The sequence below is a fragment of the Ranitomeya variabilis genome, chromosome 6 (assembly GCF_051348905.1).
Source record: "Ranitomeya variabilis isolate aRanVar5 chromosome 6, aRanVar5.hap1, whole genome shotgun sequence".
Lineage (NCBI taxonomy): Eukaryota > Metazoa > Chordata > Amphibia > Anura > Dendrobatidae > Ranitomeya > Ranitomeya variabilis.
This window is the reverse complement of record NC_135237.1, coordinates 74,327,744-74,347,431: the sequence shown is the minus strand read 5'-3', so window position 1 is coordinate 74,347,431 and position 19,688 is coordinate 74,327,744. Positions and strand designations below refer to the sequence as shown.

At 40.1% G+C, this 19,688-nt stretch overlaps 1 protein-coding gene across 6 annotated transcripts in view; it reads right to left on the bottom strand.

The window, feature by feature from the left end:
* Positions 1-19,688, bottom strand: part of XYLB (xylulokinase) — a 306,665-nt gene that overhangs the window by 145,910 nt on the left and 141,067 nt on the right. For all 6 annotated transcript variants that reach the window (XM_077268660.1, XM_077268663.1, XM_077268662.1 and 3 more), the window contains 5 exons: positions 13,968-14,033; positions 9,771-9,843; positions 8,457-8,575; positions 2,450-2,531; positions 237-277 (listed from right to left, as the gene is read on the bottom strand). In XM_077268660.1, coding sequence (XP_077124775.1) covers positions 237-277; positions 2,450-2,531; positions 8,457-8,575; positions 9,771-9,843; positions 13,968-14,033 — 381 coding nt within the window. The remainder of the gene's footprint in view (positions 1-236; positions 278-2,449; positions 2,532-8,456; positions 8,576-9,770; positions 9,844-13,967; positions 14,034-19,688) is intronic.

The following is a 19,688-nucleotide window of genomic DNA, read 5'->3' as shown; positions in this document are numbered from 1 at the left end:
CTCCTGGAGTACCCCTTTAACATGTGTCCTACTTTGTTCCAACAGGAAATATGTCATAGCCAGAGGTATTCTGGTGGTGGTTTTTTATTGTTTATGAGAGAAATAACTTTCAGCCAGGACCAGTTCTACAATTGCTCTCCATTTATTTTGAAGTTTTCAGCTTATTGCTCTACAACAACCAAAACGTATGAAAAGTGGAAACGTGTGCACACAATAATAGCTGCGAATACACTTACTGCAATGTCCCCTTCCTCTAGTCTCATTCCGGCCAGAGATGCTGTGAAGAACACATTGTGTCAGTACAATAGTGCGACCACCACTGTAGATACATTAATTCAGTCATTAATAACTGCAACTTTCATATTCATAAAAACATGGCTTTATGGATCTACCCCAATAAGGGAACATCTTCTTCCTAAAGAAAATGTTAACTTATTGGGGTAGGATTCTCGGCTCTACCCTGGCCTTTAAGCCTGCCTCTAGTGTCTGTATCTGCCTTCTTTTTTAAAGTTTGCACCATCTCCATCCTGGCCACGGGTGGCACTTGTGAAGATTCATCTGCCAGCGATCTTCAGTACTTTAAAATGTCTGAAATCTGCTGCTATGAACTGATAGTTTGACAGTACAAGGTCACAGCAATAGAGATACCGTATTCAGGCTGGGGCTAATTGGCAACTTTGGCTGCTACACAGGACGTTCCGCCAAAGACTGCTGCATGTCGCTGCTACATCACAGCATAATGCAGGTGAATAGGGTCACATTAAGACCTGCAAAGTACCAAGATCATGACATGCACGTCACAAAAAGTCACAACCAGTTTGTGAAATGCTTGTTTCATTTGCAGTATTTTGCTGACTGCAATGTAGCAGCGGCACAGAGCAATCTTTGGTCAGTCAACCTGGGTCACAGAAAAAGTAATCGAGTGGCCCCAGCCTAATACTGTAATGGTGCCACACTGGGCTGTAATCAGGGCATTTCTAACCTTACTGGTGTATGGGGCCCTGTGAGCATAAATAAAAAGGGGGCCGCCTCTTTTGCTTCTGCTCACCGGGCCCCAGGGGAAGAGGTGGGTAAGTATTCAACTGAACGTGCGTCCTCGGAGGCCGGCAGCTCACATCGGCATGCACGACACCGGTGTATGATGTCATTTCCATGTATTGTCGCATTCGTGCTGCATATGAAGAAGGAAGAAGACTCTGCTCAACTGAGGTCAGATAAGAAGAATTTTTTTTTTTATAGTTTGCTTGCACTGAAAAGTCGCAATATGGGAAAAAGATAAGTCGAGGCCAGAAATAAGACACGTGAAGGCCAAGAACGAGATACATGGCGTGGGGGCCAAGAATGAGACATATGGCATGGGGGCCAGGAATGAGACACAAGGGGGGCCGGGATGTGGGAAATTATTACCTTACTATACATTATTTTATTTTTGAGGATATGGTTTTCAATGTGTGGTGTCCTGTTATCATGCAGGGCGGCACTACGTCGCTTTTTTCTCCATCTGGCGTAGTGTAGAAGTTGGGGAAAAAGTGGGGCATATGCTCTGGAAGTAGTGCTCTAGATAACTGTGTGTTATTTTCTGGAGAGACAAATCCTGGCTGGAAGAAGTGATGAAAGTCAGCGCTGGATGAAGAAGAAAAGCAAAGATGAAGGACTTCTACTAGGGACATCACTGGTGAGTCAGTGTGTTACCTGCACACTGACACTATACAAAATATTCACACCGACACATACATATACAGAGCTCCTGTGTATAATGTCACCGGTGATCCATATATTACCTGTACACTGACACTATAAACAGTAATATTAGTATTTTGATTTTTTATTAACGATAAGTATTGTAGTATTCGGTCAGTATGTGGTGGTAAGATGTGGTCTGGCCATGGTGTGGTGGTATTTGTACCTTGTATGTGGTATTATTTGGTAACTATGTGGTGGTAATATGTGGTCTGGTCATGGTGTGGCGTTATATGTTCCTTGTATGTGGTATTATTGGTCATTTAAAAAAAAATGTATGTGATGCATTCACATAAAGGAAAATAAATAAAAATATACCTAAAAAGAGTATTGGATATTTTAACAAATTTGTAATAGGTTAGAGTACAGTATGGCCCTGCTAAAAGAGTCTACCTAGTCGTGGTGGGAGCTTAAAAAAATCTTTTGGCCAAAACAAAAGCTGACGGCTATTTATTTGAATGGTGTTCAACAGGAACTGTTAATGTGCAATTGGTGAGGACGTGGTGCAAAGTTAAGATTTTCCCAAAAGAGCGCAGTGGGACTGTGGAAAGTTTGAGGGAAGGAGGCGGAGCTGGGGTGGTGCCTGGGTGCAGTCTCAAGAGGGCCCGAAAATGTTGCCAGTATGGGGCCCTGGAATTCCTATTGACAGCTCTGATGACACAACACAAAATGTGAACATGGCATTAAAGTGATATAAGAATGTACATACCTGGATTATCGCCAGTGAACGCAATAACCCTACAGAGAGGACTAAATCCATAGCGTTGGACGTAATACAAAGACACATTTCCCTGCAGAATGAAAGGGAAAAATGAAAAGATGTTTTCTTCTTACGACTATAATCAACATGCATGTCACGATCCATGTTTGGATCTGTGGCAGATCTGATTTAAACCTTTTTTCCTTTCTGGTCATCGGGGGTTAATGCAGTTCTCCCCCCGGTGGCCACTGGTGTTACTGCATTGCATTACTGCTGGGTCAGCTGATGTTTGTAACCACTCCCCTCATCCTTTATAAGGTCACCTGGTGCATCAGCTGACTGTTGGTTATACAGGTCCTTCTGGAGATCAACCTCGCAGTAGCAGCTCCCTGGTGTCAGCCAAGTCTGGTGTTTGGAGCTCAGTTGCTGTACTTTCTGTGTTGTGGAGTCGGCAGCGGCATGCACAAGCTAAGTTCTGAGTTTTGTTACTTTGTAGTTTGTGCATTCACCTTTTTGTATTGTGTTCCCCTCACTTTCATATTGTTTATTCCTGTTTATTGCTTTGTGGTGCTGTTTACACTGTTCACCTCCTGGGGTGGGGGTTTAGTTCAGGGTTTATTAGGAGACAGGGACAGGTCGGTGACTTGGGCCTCCCTACCTTCAAGGGTACCCCCAAGTTAAGAAAAGACAGGGCTTCCCCTAGCCTGAGGGGCAGTTCAGGACCCAGATTCCTCATCTTCTCTTGTCCTGTTCAGGGGCCCAGATTCCTCATCTTCTGTTGTCCTGTTCAGGGGCCCAGATTCCTCATCTTCTGTTGTCCTGTTTGTGCCTTGTGACAATGCAACATATGCAGCAAATATTACACTGAAACTTAGCACATTACACACCAAGAAGTAGCAAACCTATCACATCTCTGAGCACTTGTCTGATATTTATAATACTTTTGACACTAACCGTGCGATTTCTCATGCATCCAGGCATTTCATCCAACAGCATAATCATGAGACTTCCTCTCTGCATGTATTTGGCATAAAAAGGGTGCCAGCAACTTCAAGGGGCGGAGACATTAGGAATCGCTTGATTGAGAAGCATAATGGATATATAATGGGGGCACATGTATTCCGAATGGATTGAACATGCGTAGAGCATTGATGCTTCATTACTAAAATGGTTTAATTCTTGTGGCTTTTGTATATACATATATATACATATATATATTTATATATATATATATATACAGTTAGGTCCATATATATTTGGACAGAGACAACATTTTTCTCATTTTGGTTATAGACATTACCACAATTTAATTTTAAACAAAACAATTCAGATGCAGTTGAAGTTCAGACTTTCAGCTTTCATTTGAGGGTATCCACATTAAAATTGGATGAAGAGTTTAGGAGTTTCAGCTCCTTAACATGTGCCACCCTGTTTTATAAAGGGACCAAAAGTAATTGGACAATTGACTCCAAGGCTATTTCATGGACAGGTGTGGGCAATCCCTTCATTATGTCATTCTCAACTAAGCAGATAAAAGGCCTGGAGTTGATTTGAGGTGTGGTGCTTGCATTTGGAAGGTTTTCCTATGAAGTAAACATGCGGTCAAAAGTGCTCTCCATGAAGGTGAAACAAGCCATTCTTAAGCTGTGAAAACAGAGAAAAAACCCATCCGAGAAATTGCTACAATATTAGGAGTGGCAAAATGTACAGTTTGGTACATCCTGAGAAGGAAAGAAAGCACTGGTGAACTCATCAATGCAAAAAGACCTGGGTGCCCACGGAAGACAACAGTGGTGGATGATCGCAGAATAATCTCCATGGTGAAGAGAAACCCCTTCACAACAGCCAACCAAGTGACCAACACTCTCCCGGAGGTCGGCGTATCAATATCCAAATCTACCATAAAGAGAAGACTGCATGGAAGTAAATACAGAGGGTTCACTGCACGGTGCAAGCCACTCATAAGCATCAAGAATAAAAAGGCTAGACTGGACTTTGCTAAAAAACATCTAAAAAAGCCAGCACAGTTCAGGAAGAACATTCTTTGGACAGATGAAACCAAGATCAACCTCTACCAGAATGATGGAAAGAGAAAAGTATGGCGAAGGCTTGGTACAGCTCATGATCCAAAGCATACTACATCATCTGTAAAACATGGCGGAGGCAGTGTGATGGCTTGGGCATGCACGGCTGCCAGTGGCACTGGGTCACTAGTGTTTATTGATGATGTGACACAGGACAGAAGCAGCCAAATGAATTCTGAGGTATTCAGAGCCATACTGTGTGCTCAGATCCAGCCAAATGCAGCAAAACTGATTGGTCGTCGTTTCATACTACAGATGGACAATGACCCAAAACATGAAGCCAAAGCAACCCAGGAGTCTATTAAAGCAAAGAAGTGGAATATTCTTGAATGGCCAAGTCAGTCACCTGATCTCAACCCAATTGAGCATGCATTTCACTTGTTAAAGACTAAACTTCAGACAGAAAGGCCCACAAACAAACAGCAACTGAAAAACACCGCAGTGAAGGCCTGGCAGAGCCTCAAAAAGGAGGAAACACAGCGCCTGGTAATGTCCATGAGTTCAAGACTTCAGGCAGTCATTGCCAACAAAGGGGTTTCAACCAAGTACTAGAAATGAACATTTTATTTAAAATTATTGAATCTGTCCAATTACTTTTGGTCCCTTTAAAAACAGGGTGGCACATGTTAAGGAGCTGAAACTCCTAAACCCTTCATCCAATTTTAATGTGGATACCCTCAAATAAAAGCCGAAAGTCTGAACTTCAACTGCATCTGAATTGTTTTGTTTAAAATTAATTGTGGTAATGTCCATAACCAAAATAAGAAAAATGTTGTCTCTGTCCAAATATATATGGACCTAACTGTATATATATATATATATATATATATATATATATATATATATATATATATATATATATATATATATATATATATATTCTGGCATGTAATTTTGTTGTTTTTTTCACGTTTGCCAATTTTTGATTTTAGCTTTTGTCATGTGATTGTTTCTCGTGTATTCATTAGCGCCTGGCCAAATAAATGTATTGCAGTCATTTTATGTGTACATTCGAAACGTGTTGCTCCTTCTGTAACATCATGGACTGAGAAATATTTTTAAATCAAATTTTTTTTAATAAAATTCATAATTTTATGAAGCTGGAACTTCTTTTCTTAATTTATCAACATGACAATGATCCAAAACAGAAACACACATCTACAGCCAATATTGTATCTCTGAAGATACAATATAAAGGATTGTCTTGCTATGACTGCACGTGAGATAGGGAAATGGGCCCTTCACTGTCCTTCGGGCTGGGGCCCTAACTATCCCAAAGATACCTCTGAAGAAGAGGAGGTTTGGGCCTCGTGCCTCACTGTTCTCCTGTTATATCCTAAACTGTCCCTTCCATCTACCCCAAGAGGCACAGGACAGAAATGCTAGTGTATCAACACAAGAAAAACAAGGATAACAGAAAAGCCACCAAGATACAAAAACACTCACCAAAGTCAGAGAGGTATTTAGGGAAGGAATACGCATACCCCCAAAAACAGCATACAACAATCTCCAGCAGCAACAAACAATCTCCAACTCAGCAACTCCAGGGAACCAGGTAGTAGAACTTTCACTGGCGAGGAAGACAAAGTCTGGCCAGCTTTTATAGAGAGAGGGAATGACCAAATCTGTAGCAGCTGAGAGATGTTGTTGTACGTTTCAAATTAGCATGGAAAGAGTCAATAATCTCTTCAGCACGAAGGGACACAAAATCCATTTAATATCTGACACAAACACACAGGATAAATGGATGACCTGCGATTCACAATATGTAATGACTTTCTAACCCCAGATCTCCCAGGAGGACGTGACACACTCGTGACAAGGATGAAAGTGACTCAGTGGTCAAGTGTCTCCTGATCTGAAAACAATCGACTACCTATGGGGAATTCTTAAAAGACAAATTGTCATCATTCTCCACTCAGCATCCAGGCTCTAAAAAGAGGTTGTTCTTAAACAATGTAAAAAGAGAGATGTTATAATATGTTGTTAACTTGTTCATTCCATGCGTAGAAGACAGGGTGCTGTCCTTAAAAATCATGGAGGTTGTGCAAAATACTAGAGGTTGTAGTATTGATGTGGGTTGTATTCATTTTTGCACCAATTAATTTGATGCAAACTGAAGATTTTGTAATGAAAGTTATAATAATGTTACTTTCATGTTATGAGATAAAAAATGTTCTTTGAAATCCAGTCTTGTCAACATTTTGGAAAATGTTCTTGCATTCAGTGATATATTGATTAAAGTCTTATTTTTTAATTTTTTTTTTTTTTAATGGTGTGTACTTTATGCTGAAAACTGTAGGTCCGCATATGAGCTGCATTAGAGAATGAAAAGAAATGGTTGCAATGATGGACACAACCTTTAAAGAATATCTTGCTTTCTCCTACAGATTGACTTATTGTTTGCCGCCTTTCCACTGATGTCTGCAGTTGAATTGCCATTTGCCTTTCATTATTGTCTTTCATTTTTCTGACAATTGTAGATTCTAATGTGTAATTACACAGGCGATTGTCTATCACGCTCGTATGCTTATGCATTCAGAGCCCATGAGTAGATCAATAAGGCCACATTCACACATTGAGTATTTGGTCAGTATTTTGCATCAGTATTTAACTAGGAGTGGAACAATCAGAGGAAAAGTATAATAGAAACACATCACCATTTCTGTATTTATCACCCACTCCTGGTTTGGTTTACAAATGCTGATGGAAAACACTGACCAAACACTGAAAGTGTGAAAGTTTTCTTACAGTTAATCTGGAGCACACAAATCTACTTTAGGTACCAGATTTCCAAAGACAACAGATCAAGAGGATAGTAATCACCCCCCATACACATCCTGGGCTTCCATAACCCCTCAGCAGTGCCACAGGCTGATCGCCTCTATGTCACGCCACATTGATGCAGTAATTGATGCAAAAGGAGCCGACCAAGTATTGAGTGCATTTACTGAACATACAATTCAGTAGGCAAACATTTCGGATGTTAAAATCATTTTTGAACCTGGTGTTATATAGTATTCTAATTTACTGGGATAATGATTTTGGGTTTTCATTGGGTGTAAGCCATAATCATCAACATTAACAGAAATAAACACTTGAAATAGATCACTCTGTTTGTAATGATTCTATATAATATATGAGTTTAATTTTGTTGTATTGAAGAACTGAAATAAATTAACTTTTTGATGATATTCTAATTTAGTGAGAAGCACCTGTATATGAATCAATAACAACTAATTTATCTTCAGTTCTAAGGATCTCTAAGAATAGCTGCATACGCTGTTGGAATATTAGAAGCCTTTTTTATGCAGTGGATTTTTATTTTTTATAATTGGTGTCAGTTCTCATTTTATATAACACTGATTTGATATGCCAGTAGATTCTGTCTGCTGGGTCTCCCACTGATCTGGGGAATAGAGGCGCACCATCTCTCTCCAAGCAATCCTGGCAAGATATTGCAAGGTTTTCTCATACTAAACTTACTTAGGTTATGTTGACATGCTTTTTTTTTATAGAGATATATCAGGACCATACCCAAACTTTTACTTCTAATGGCAGCCTCCAACATATGTCACTGTAGATGCTTACAGTGCAATGCATATGTCCAGTATTCTAATTTACTGACATAATGACTTTTGGGTTTTCATTGGCTGTAAGCCATGATCATCAACATTAACAGAAAAAAACACTTGAAGTAGATCCCTGTTTTAATGACTTCATGTAATATGAGCTTCACTTTTTGTATTGAAGAGCTGAAATAAATTAACTTTTTTGATGATATTCTAACAGAGTGAGAAGCACTGTATATATTTCTACTTCATACATAGATATAACAAAAAACATTTACAGTCAGAAATATTATATATCAGTATATATTTGTGTACAAATCCTTTCTTTTTTTGCTCTATCTATCACAGTGACAGACTCACCAATACTGAAGACGATGGGACAACAGAGCCCAGCTTCTCTTTAAGGTCAGGAGCACACGCATTAAGACATGTCTCATCCCAGCTCTTTTCACGTATATCCAATAAATTCATTCCAGATCCTAAAAAAGTTTTTATTATCAATCATAATTGCAGACGCAGATTCTTTACTGCAAGAGCAATGAGAATATGGATCTCTCGGCCACATGATGTCGTAATGGTTGATTTGCTAATAAAATTCAAGGAAAGCCTGGATGCATTTCTTGAAAAAATATAATATTGCAGGTTATGGGTATTAGATTCTGTGATGTGACGTTGATCCAAGAAACTAGACTGATTACCGTTTGTGGAGTCGGGAACAAATTTTTCAACATGTTCGGCGATAGTGAGTGTGGCCTCGCTTTCTTTGAGCTGAACATTACATTTATATAGCTTCACATTTACTGGATATCTATATTCAGGACCCGGTCCTGCTCGGCCCTTACTCACATTGACACACTAGAGGTTAGGACCATCCTGACTATGGTACACATTGATGCTGGTGGGATGGGTTTTACGCTGTTTTGGAGTAAAAATGGTGTTTACTAAGTACCCTATGTTATTCATAACCAATACTGCCTTTACTTAGTTACTTACAGCAGGGTATGTGTTCATTTTGTTTCTGTCTTAGGTTTTGTCTGTTTAACACCAGTGTGAACATATTCCTATTTTGCATGCATACTCCAGTTCATTTTTCTTGGGTAAATGTTAGGCAATAGGTTGATCTTGATGGACTTAGATCCACCATCAACCTATGAAACTGTTACTACAACTACCTTTACTTTATGCCTACTTGTTTTACTGCTATTACTTGACTTGTACCAGTGCCATTAGTGCTATGCAATCCCAAATCTAGGGATCATATATTATCAAGCCTCTTGGCTCCATTTTATATGGTGTCGCTATAGGGCTCCCACTGTAGGCACAGTTTTTACCTCTCAGATGTATACACAAGTAAAAGTTGCATTCCCAATCAGATGTCATGTACAAAGAAGTATTCTCTCCACGTGGTCTTCAAGCAGTCTACAATTACTTGCAGGTAATTAGAAAGTCACATTGCTACTTGCTAGCAGAGACAAAGGAAAATCTGTATAAGGATTATTGCATGGGGTTCTTTGAGCTGATGGGTTTTGTTTGAAGACACATGCTTAGACTTCCTCAGATACCAGGGCCAATGGCGGATAAGGTGCCATCTGCAAGCTGTGAGCTTCCAGCTAAGCAACTTATTACATTCAGAAAACCACACAGTATGGAATAAATATAGAGAGAACTACCTACCATCACTGTAATCTATAGGAGCATAATCCCCTATAAAGAGGGACGCCGCAAAACTGCTGACCAAGGAAATTCTCTGGAAAAAAAAGAATTATCATAACATATATCATGGTATATGGAGAATGGAAATTAAAAATAAGCAAATTAATGAACATGTAGTAAATTTCATGTGTGTAAAAAATTCCAAATAACTCTGCTATTCACCCCAATATCATGCTCCGTCCATGCTGCTATGCTTACTATAAAGAACAAGGATCTGTTGTGCCGGCTCCTGACATCGCAGAGCCAACGCTCTCATGGGATTTTCCTTCCCTGACTAAATTAATTGTGGCTCTGCAGCATTAATGAGTTATTTATTAGTGATGAGTGAGTATACTCGTTACTCGGGTCTCCCCGAGCATACTCGGGTGATCTCCTGGTATTTGGATGTGCTCAGAGAATTAGTTTTCCTCGCCTCAGCTGCATGATTTACGGCTACTAGACAGGCTGAATACATGCGAGGAATGCCTGTTTGTTAGGGAATTCCCACATGTTTCAGGCTGTCCAGAAGCCGTAAATCATGCAGCTGAGGCGATGAAAACGAAATCTCCGAGCACATCCAAATACTCGGAGATCACCCGAGCAACAATGCTCATCACTATTATTTATCCCAAACTTCAGTAGAGAGGCCTGCACACACACACACACACACACACACACACGTTTCTCACTGCAAGTTCACGACAAATCTGCAGCAATTCTGCAAGAAAACCTGCATATGGTGCAGATTTACCAAAGACTGTACTGGGCATTCATCTTGGATTTTAAAAATAAAGCTCTGAAATTCAACTAAAAAGTCAGCACCTATCGGTAAGGTTTCCCTGTCATTTGATTTCTTCAGATTCTAATCCTTGGCTGTTGTTTAGCTGAACTCCATTGTAACAGAGCTGTGATCTAGGACTAGAGCTGAGCTAAAGTGTCCAGAAGGCGTTTGCCGTAGTCTGAGACACGCCCCATGCCATATCATTGGTTCAGGAGGCTGCTTTGTCCCACTGTAATATTCGGGCCAGTACCTATCCCCTCTGGTTACATTTGCTGCACTGTGTCATCTCTCTGTGGTGCGCCTTTGTTCTGGGAAACGCAGAGCAGCAACAGGGTAGTTTTACTTAATTCCTTGGTCCTTTACTGCGGTTCAGTCAGAGAGTATGGGGTTAATCCATAGCTCCTTTCTCTGAGCCCTGGCAGGGCAGTCATCTATTTAAACCTTTAAACCTCTGACTCTCACTACCAGTTAAGGCTCTTCCCTTGTTCTGTCCCTGTGGTATCTGCTCCTGTTTTGCTTGTTGAACTCCCGTTTCCTGACCATTCTTTAGTCTTCTGATTTTGTACCTTTCCTGCCCTTTTTGTTCTGACTCTGCTACCTTGATTTCTCTCGCCTCTGGTTCTCTCCTCCAACCAGCATCCTTTCCATGGAAGCAATGTAGTGGACCCATTTGGAAGACCAGAGCCCTGTACAAAAGTTAAAGAAGGAAGGCCAGGGTTCTTCTAGGATCTGCCAGAGTGGCTAGCGCTAAGTCTGTCCGAGATAGCCTTTCTGAGCCTACAGCCCGACAAACATTACACCCTCCACCTACAGCTGTAGATCCTCTTATTGTCTGCAGCGTACAACATACATCTATCACAGGTTTACTGGAAAGTTGGTACAGATTACTCAACAACTGGAGAGAGAATGATCATCAGGGAGCTGTCACACACTGACCAGGGAATAGGAATTTTAGTAAAACGGAACCTAGAATAACCCATCTAAACAATTATATAAAGCCGTACAACTAATCAAGAGTGCCCCTGTAAGCATAAACTTTACTGAACTCTATCTAACTCCCGGCCAGACATTATAGTTACGAAATGTCATGTTTTCTCCAGGATTATTTTACACTTTTAACCCAATCAAAAGTTTATGCCGGCAGATTAATGTCTCATTCTGGGAGGGCAAACAACATGACTTCACATTTACTTATAGGACGCTGTCGATTGTTTGCATTTGCACCCATGGTTATACATTTGCTGTCTTCGAATAGACTGATCTAGCCTAATATACGTGTATATATTCCTATATCCCTATGGTGACCATATACTTCATGTTCTGTTTGTAAAATATCTCCATGAAGCAGGTTCACTTATTTATTTTTTGTCTCCAACCTCATATCTTGGTTTTGAGTTAATTTATCCTATAGAGGAAGTACAGAGTATTTAATTATTTTGATATATACCGGTAATCGAAATATGTCAAAATATGTTTGGTTACTTTAAGAGCAAATTACACTAAGTGCACAATTATTAGGCAATTTGTATTTTTGATTATTAATATTATTGAACAAGTAGAGAATGTTGTTGGTCAATCCAAAATGTTAATAAGCCTTAATATTTAAGAAAGTAAAAGTGTGGTTTTGTCTTCCTTAGGAGAATATCTGTGTGCAGAAACATTGGGCAACGAAAAGGAAAAGCTTACATTTTCTAATCTCAATTATTGACATCTGTTACAGTGAGAATAATAACCAAACAACTCAAAATGTACAAAATACATTTCTGACATTTAAAAAAAAATATTGGTGACCAATATAGCCAGCCTTCTTTTCAATAACAGTCATTATCCTTTCCTTCCATGAGTGTGGCAGTTTCTTAATCTGTTGACAATTAACTTTTTGGACCACCTCTTAAACATTGTTCAGATAGGTGTATGTTTTTCCTCCATCATAAATCTCCCGTTTAAGAAGGGTCCACAAGTTCTCAATATGGTGAGAAAGGGTATTAACCAGTAGATGTGGCTTTAATCTCCAGGATAATGGCGTTGTGAACCTGTCTGCACAGAGAGCCCTGTTGCCGGGAAGAAATGATCTTTATTCCTCCCGGCAGTGTTTGTGTCACGGGTTTCTTCTAATTTCTTCTACTCCTGCACTGATTAGAAGCACTTCACCTTCATATTTAACTGTGTCAATTTCTTTTAGCAGTACACGGGTTAATCTGCTTAGTTGAGAGCTCCTGTAAGGTTTCCTGCATTAAGGCTCTCAGCTGTTCACTGTTAGGCACTCCCATCTTCTATATAATCTGGGCCCTGGTTAGCACTCATTGCCAGAGGATAGCTTATGCTGCATGGCTGGAAGTGGTTGGTGGTTGTTATTGGAGAAGGTCATTTGGCAGATTTATCTGTGACTGTTGCTAGGTTTTGAGTTTGTGATAATCTCCTTTCTTCCAATACTTTGATTTAACCCCATCCTCCACTCCCTGGTGTAAAGCCTGTTTGTGAGTACATTTGTATGTTTTGGTAATTTTCATTATCCCTGGTCGTATTACCTTGTTAGTCTTGTTTGTGTATTATGATACACTAGTACTCCCCTCTTCACTGGGTGGTGGGAAAGGGTACAGACTGAGGGCAGATTCAGGAGCTAAGGCAAGGTACGTGGCCCCGACATCTTCACCATCACAAATAATCTAGGGAACAGTGTGAACTAGGGAGCCCCTAGCGTTAAAGACAGGGAGGGAGCCCCTGGTCGTGGGACACCCGACTATAGAGTTGCGACAGTTTGGCTTTCAGTCATAGTGGTTGGCCGGCATGGCTTCAGTCACTGCTCAGTATACAGTGAGCGCAGCTGTAACCGTGCAAAATAAATTTTGTGGTGGTCGGGTGTCAGCCTCCTCACCTCGGCCTTGTCTTTGAGCACTAATCACCTTGTACTTCGGGGCACTACAGGGAGGTTGCAGTTCTAGAATATGACAGCACTGAAGCATAATGGCTTCCTGGTCACTTTATGTTTGATTCTTCTCAAATATTTGGCATGTAATGTGTATTTTTTTTCTCAACCTATTTTTTTACAACCCTGCTGAGTATTTGCAACAAAACGTTTTATGTTTCTGTGATCGCGTCCCAATATCTTCAACAGTGCCACATCCCTGTGTAAGACTTGTAACAATTTGTGACTTTTCAGAGTCCGTAAAATCTCTATCCTTGGACTGCACCCTTCCTCATTACACAAATAAACCTCACCTGATCTGCTTCATCCAATAAGCATTCAAGGTTATACAGCTTGTAGGTGGAAAATCGTCATAAAAATAATGATATGGTCAAAATACAAACTAAATTTGCACACAGTGTATATGTAACACAATGTGAAAATGTTATTCGGTCTTTCAGCGAACATTTGGGCAAACGTACAGTTCACTAACCTCACACCGAGAATATTCTTCTGGTTTCTCTTTATAAATCTTTGCAATTTGATTTCCGGTAAAACGCTGACAAATAAATAAAAAAAGTCTTAATATATATATCTATATATATATTTATATATATATATATATATACAGTTATATGAAAAAGTATGGGCACCCCTATTAATCTTAAGCTTAATGTTTTATAAAAATTGTTTTTTTTTGCAACAGCTATTTCAGTTTCATATATCTAATAACTGTTGGACACAGTAATGTTTCTGCCTTGAAATGAGGTTTATTGTACTAACAGAAAATGTGCAATCTGCATTCAAACAAAATTTGACAGGTGCATAAGTATGGGCACCTCACCAGAAAAGTGACATTAATATTTAGTAGATCCTCCTTTTGCAAAAATAACAGCCTCTAGTCGCTTCCTGTAGCTTTTAATGAGTTCCTGGATCCTGGATGAAGGTATTTTTGACCATTCCTCTTTACAAAACAATTCCAGTTCAGTTAAGTTTGATGGTCGCTGAGCATGGACAGCCCTCTTCAAATGATCCCACAGATGTTCAATGATATTCAGGTCTGGGGACTGGGATGGCCATTCCAGAACAGTGTAATTGCTCCTCTGCATGAATGCCTCAGTAGATTTGGAGTGGTGTTTTGGATCATTGTCTTGCTGAAAGATCCATCCCCTGCGTAACTTCAACTTTGTCACTGATTCATGAACATTATTGTCAAGAATCTGCTGATACTGAGAGGAATCCATGCGTCCCTCAACTTTAACAAGATTCCCGGTGCCGGCATTGGCCACACTGCCGCAAAGCATGATGGAACCTCCACCAAATTTTACTGTGGGTAGCAAGTGTTTTTCTTGGAATGCTGTGTTTTTTGGCCGCCACGCATAACGCCTTTTTGTATGACCAAACAACTCAATCTTGGTTTCATCAGTCCACAGGACCTTCTTCCAAAAAGAAATTGGCTTCTCCAAATGTGCTTTTGCATACCTCAGCCGACTCTGTTTGTGGCGTGCTTGCAGAAACGGCTTCTTTCGCATCACTCGCCCATACAGCTTCTCCTTGTGCAAAGTGCGTTGTATAGTTGACCGATGCACAGTGACACCATCTGCAGCAAGTTGATGCTGCAGCTCTCTGGAGGTGGTCTGAGTATTGTCCTTGACTGATCACACCATTCTTCTTCTCTGCCTTTCTGATGTTTTTCTTGGCCTGCCACTTCTGGCCTTAACAAGAACTGTACCTGTGTTCTTCCATTTCCTTACTATGTTCCTCACAGTGGAAATTGACAGGTTAAATCTCTGAGACAGCTTTTTGTATCCTTCCCCTGAACAACTATGTTGAATAATCTTTGTTTTCAGATCATTTGACAGTTGTTTTTAGGAGCCCATGATGCCACTCTACAGAGGAGATTCAAACAGGAGAACAACTTGCAAGTGGCCACTTTATGTAGCTTTTCTCATGATTGCATACACCTGGCTATGAAGTTCAAAGCTCAATGAGGTTACAAAACCAAAAAAAGTGCTTTACTAAGTCAGAAAAAAGTAGGTAGAAGTATTTAAAACAAGAAAATGATAAGGGTGCCCATACTTATGCACCTGTCAAATTTTGTTTGAATGCAGATTGCACATTTTCTGTTAGTACAATAAACCTCATTTCAAGGCAGAAACATTACTGTGTCCAACAGTTATTAGATATATGAAACTGAAATAGCTGTTGCAAAAAAAACAATTTTTTATAAAACATTAAGCTTAAGATTAATAGAGGTGCCCAAACCTTTTCATATAACTGTATACACACACGCAACACTGAAATTATAACACCAAAAAGGAAATGTTTTGGAACTATTGATACACATGAAGATGTTGAGTTCAGGTTGGGAAACCTGCGGACAGTCCGTAAATTGTGGCTCATACCTGGACCAAGTTACATGGACTTCTGTTCCACAAAACTTCGATAGATAGATAGATAGATAGATAGATAGATAGATAGACAGATAATAGATAGATAGATAGATAGATATGAGATACATAGATAGATAGATAGATAGATAGATAGATAGATAGATAGAGTTAGGTCCATATATACTTGGACAGAGACAACATTTTTCTAATTTTGGTTATAGACATTACCACAATGAATTTTAAACAAAACAATTCAGATGCAGTTGAAGTTCACACTTTTTAGCTTTCATTTGAGGGTATCCACATTAAAATTGGATGAAGGGTTTAGGAGTTTCAGCTCCTTAACATGTGCCACCCTGTTTTTAACGGGACCAAAAGTAATTGGACAGATTCAATAATTTTAAATAAAATGTTCATTTTTAGTACTTGGTTGAAAACCCTTTGTTGGCAATGACTGCCTGAAGCCTTGAACTCATGGACATCACCAGACGCTGTTTCCTCCTTTTTGATGCTCTGCCAGGCCTTCACTGCGGTGGTTTTCAGTTGCTGTTTGTTTGTGGACCTTTATGTCTGAAGTTTAGTCTTTAACAAGTGAAATGCTGCTCAATTGGGTTGAGATCAGGTGACTGACTTGGCCATTCAAGAATATTCCACTTCTTTGCTTTAATAAACTCCTGGGTTGCTTTGGCTTTATGTTTTGGGTCATTGTCCATCTGTAGTATGAAACTATGACCAATCAGTTTGGCTGCATTTGGCTGGATCTGAGCACACAGTATGGCTCTGAATACTTCAGAATTCATTCGGCTGCTTCTGTCCTGTGTCACATCATCAATAAACACTAGTGACCCAGTGCCACTGGCAGCCATGCATGCCCAAGCCATCACACTGCCTCCACCGTGTTTTACAGATGATGTGGTATGCTTTGGATCATAGCTGTACCACGCCTTCGCCATGCTTTTCTCTTTCCATCATTCTGGTAGAGGTTGATCTTGGTTTCATCCGTCCAAAAAATGTTCTTCCAGAACTGTGCTGGCTTTTTTAGATGTTTTTTAGCAAAGTCCAGTCTAGCCTTTTTATTCTTGATGCTTATGAGTGGCTTGCACCGTGCAGTGAACCCTCTGTATTTACTTTCATGCAGTCTTCTCTTTATGGTAGATTTGGATATTGATACGCCGACCTCCTGGAGAGTGTTGGTCACTTGGTTGGCTGTTGTGAAGGGGTTTCTCTTCACCATGGAGATTATTCTGCGATCACCCACCACTGTTGTCTTCCGTGGGCGCCCAGGTCTTTTTGCATTGATGAGTTCACCAGTGCTTTCTTTCTTTCTTTCTCAGGATGTACCAAACTGTACATTTTGCCACTCCTAATATTGTAGCAATTTCTCGGATGGGTTTTTTCTGTTTTCGCAGCTTAACCCCTTCACCCCCAAGGGTGGTTTGCACGTTAATGACCGGGCCAATTTTTACAATTCTGACCACTGTCATTTTATGAGGCTATAACTCTGGAACGCTTTGACGGATCTTGGCGATTCTGACATTGTTTTCTCGTGACATATTGTACTTCATGTTAGTGGTAAAATTTATTCGATATAACTTGCGTTTATTTCTGAAAAAAATGGAAATTTGGCGAAAATTTTGAAAATTTTGCAATTTTCCAACTTTGAATTTTTATGCCCTTAAACACAGACATATGTCACGCAAAATACTTAATAAGTAACATTTCCCACATGTCTACTTTACATCAGTACAATTTTGGAACCAAAATTTTTTTTTGTGACGGAGTTATAAGGGTTAAAAGTTGACCAGCAATTTCTCATTTTTACAACACCATTTTTTTTTAGGGACCACATCTCATTTGAAGTCATTTTGAGGGGTCTATATGATAGAAAATACTCAAGTGTGACACCATTCTAAAAACTGCACCCCTCAAGGTGCTCAAAACCACATTCAAGAAGTTTATTAACCCTTCAGGTGTTTCACAGGAATTTTTGGAATGTTTAAATAAAAATGAACATTTAACTTTTTTTCACACAAAATTTATTTCAGCTCCAATTTGTTTTATTTTACCAAGGGTAACAGGAGAAAATGGACCCCCAAAGTTGTTGTACAATTTGTCCTGAGTACGCTGATACCCCATATGTGGGGGTAAACCACTGTTTGGGCGTATGGCAGAGCTCGGAAGGAAAGGAGCGCCATTTGACTTTTCAATGCAAAATTGACTGGAATTGAGATGGGACGCCATGTTGCGTTTGGAGAGCCCCTGATGTGCCTAAACACTGAAACCCCCTACAATAGACACCATTTTGGAAAGTAGACCCCCTAAGGAACTTATCTAGATGTGTGGTGAGCACTTTGACCCACCAAGTGCTTCACAGAAGTTTATAATGCAGAGCCGTAAAAATAAAAAATCATATTTTTTCACAAAAATGATCTTTTTGCCCCCAATTTTTTATTTTCCCAAGGGTAAGAGAAGAAATTGGACCCCAAAAAATGTTGTGCAATTTGTCCTGAGTACGATGATACCCCATATGTGGGTGTAAACCATTGTTTGGGCGCATGGCAGAGCTTGGAAGGGAAGGAGCGCCATTTGACTTTTCAATGCAAAATTGACTGGAATTGAGATGGGACGCCATGTTGCGTTTGGAGAGCCCCTGATGTGCCTAAACATTGAAACTCCCTACAAGTGACACCATTTTGGAAAGTAGACCCCCTAAGGAACTTATCTAGATGTGTGGTGAGCACTTTGACCCACCAAGTGCTTCACAGAAGTTTATAATGCAGAGCCGTAAAAATAAAAAATCATATTTTTTCACAAAAATGATCTTTTTGCCCCCAATTTTTTATTTTCCCAAGGGTAAGAGAAGAAATTGGACCCCAAAAAATGTTGTGCAATTTGTCCTGAGTACGATGATACCCCATATGTGGGGGGGAACCACTGTTTGGGCGCATGACAGAGCTCGGAAGGGAAGGAGCGCCATTTGGAATGCAGACTTAAATGGATTGGTCAGCAGCCGTCACGTTGCATTTGCAGAGCCCCTGATGTACCCAAACAGTACAAACCCCCCACAAGTGACCCCATATTGGAAACTAGACCTCCCAAGGAACTTATCTAGATGTGTTTTGAGAACTTTGAACCCCCAAGTGTTTCACTAAAGTATATAGCGCAAAGCCGTGAAAATAAAAATTCTTTTTTTTTTTTTCACAAAAATGATTTTTTAGCCCCCAGTTTTGCATTTTCACAAGGGTAACAGGATAAATTAGACCCCAAAAGTTGTTGTCCAATTTGTCCTGAGTACGCTGATACCCCATATGTGGGGGGAACCACTGTTTGGGTGCATGACAGAGCTCGGAAGGGAAGGAGCGCCATTTGGAATGCAGCCTTAAATGGATTGGTCTGCAGGCGTCACGTTGCATTTGCAGAGCCCCTGATGTACCCAAACAGTACAAACCCCCCACAAGTGACCCCATATTGGAAACTAGACCTCCCAAGGAACTTATCTAGATGTGTTGTGAGAACTTTGAACCCCCAAGTGTTTCACTACAGTTTATAACGCAGAGCCGTGAAAATAAAACATCTTTTTTTTCCCACAAAAATGATTTTTAGCCCCCCAAATTTTTATTTTCCTAAGGATAACAAGAGAACTTGGACCCCCAGAAGTTGTTGTTCAATTTGTCCCGAGTACGCTGATAACACATATGTTGGGGTAAACCCCTTTTTGGGCGCACGGGAGAGCTCGGAAGGGAAGGAGCACTGTTTTACTTTTTCAACGCAGAATTGGCTGGAATTGAGATTGGACGCCATGTCGCGCTTGGGAGCCCCTG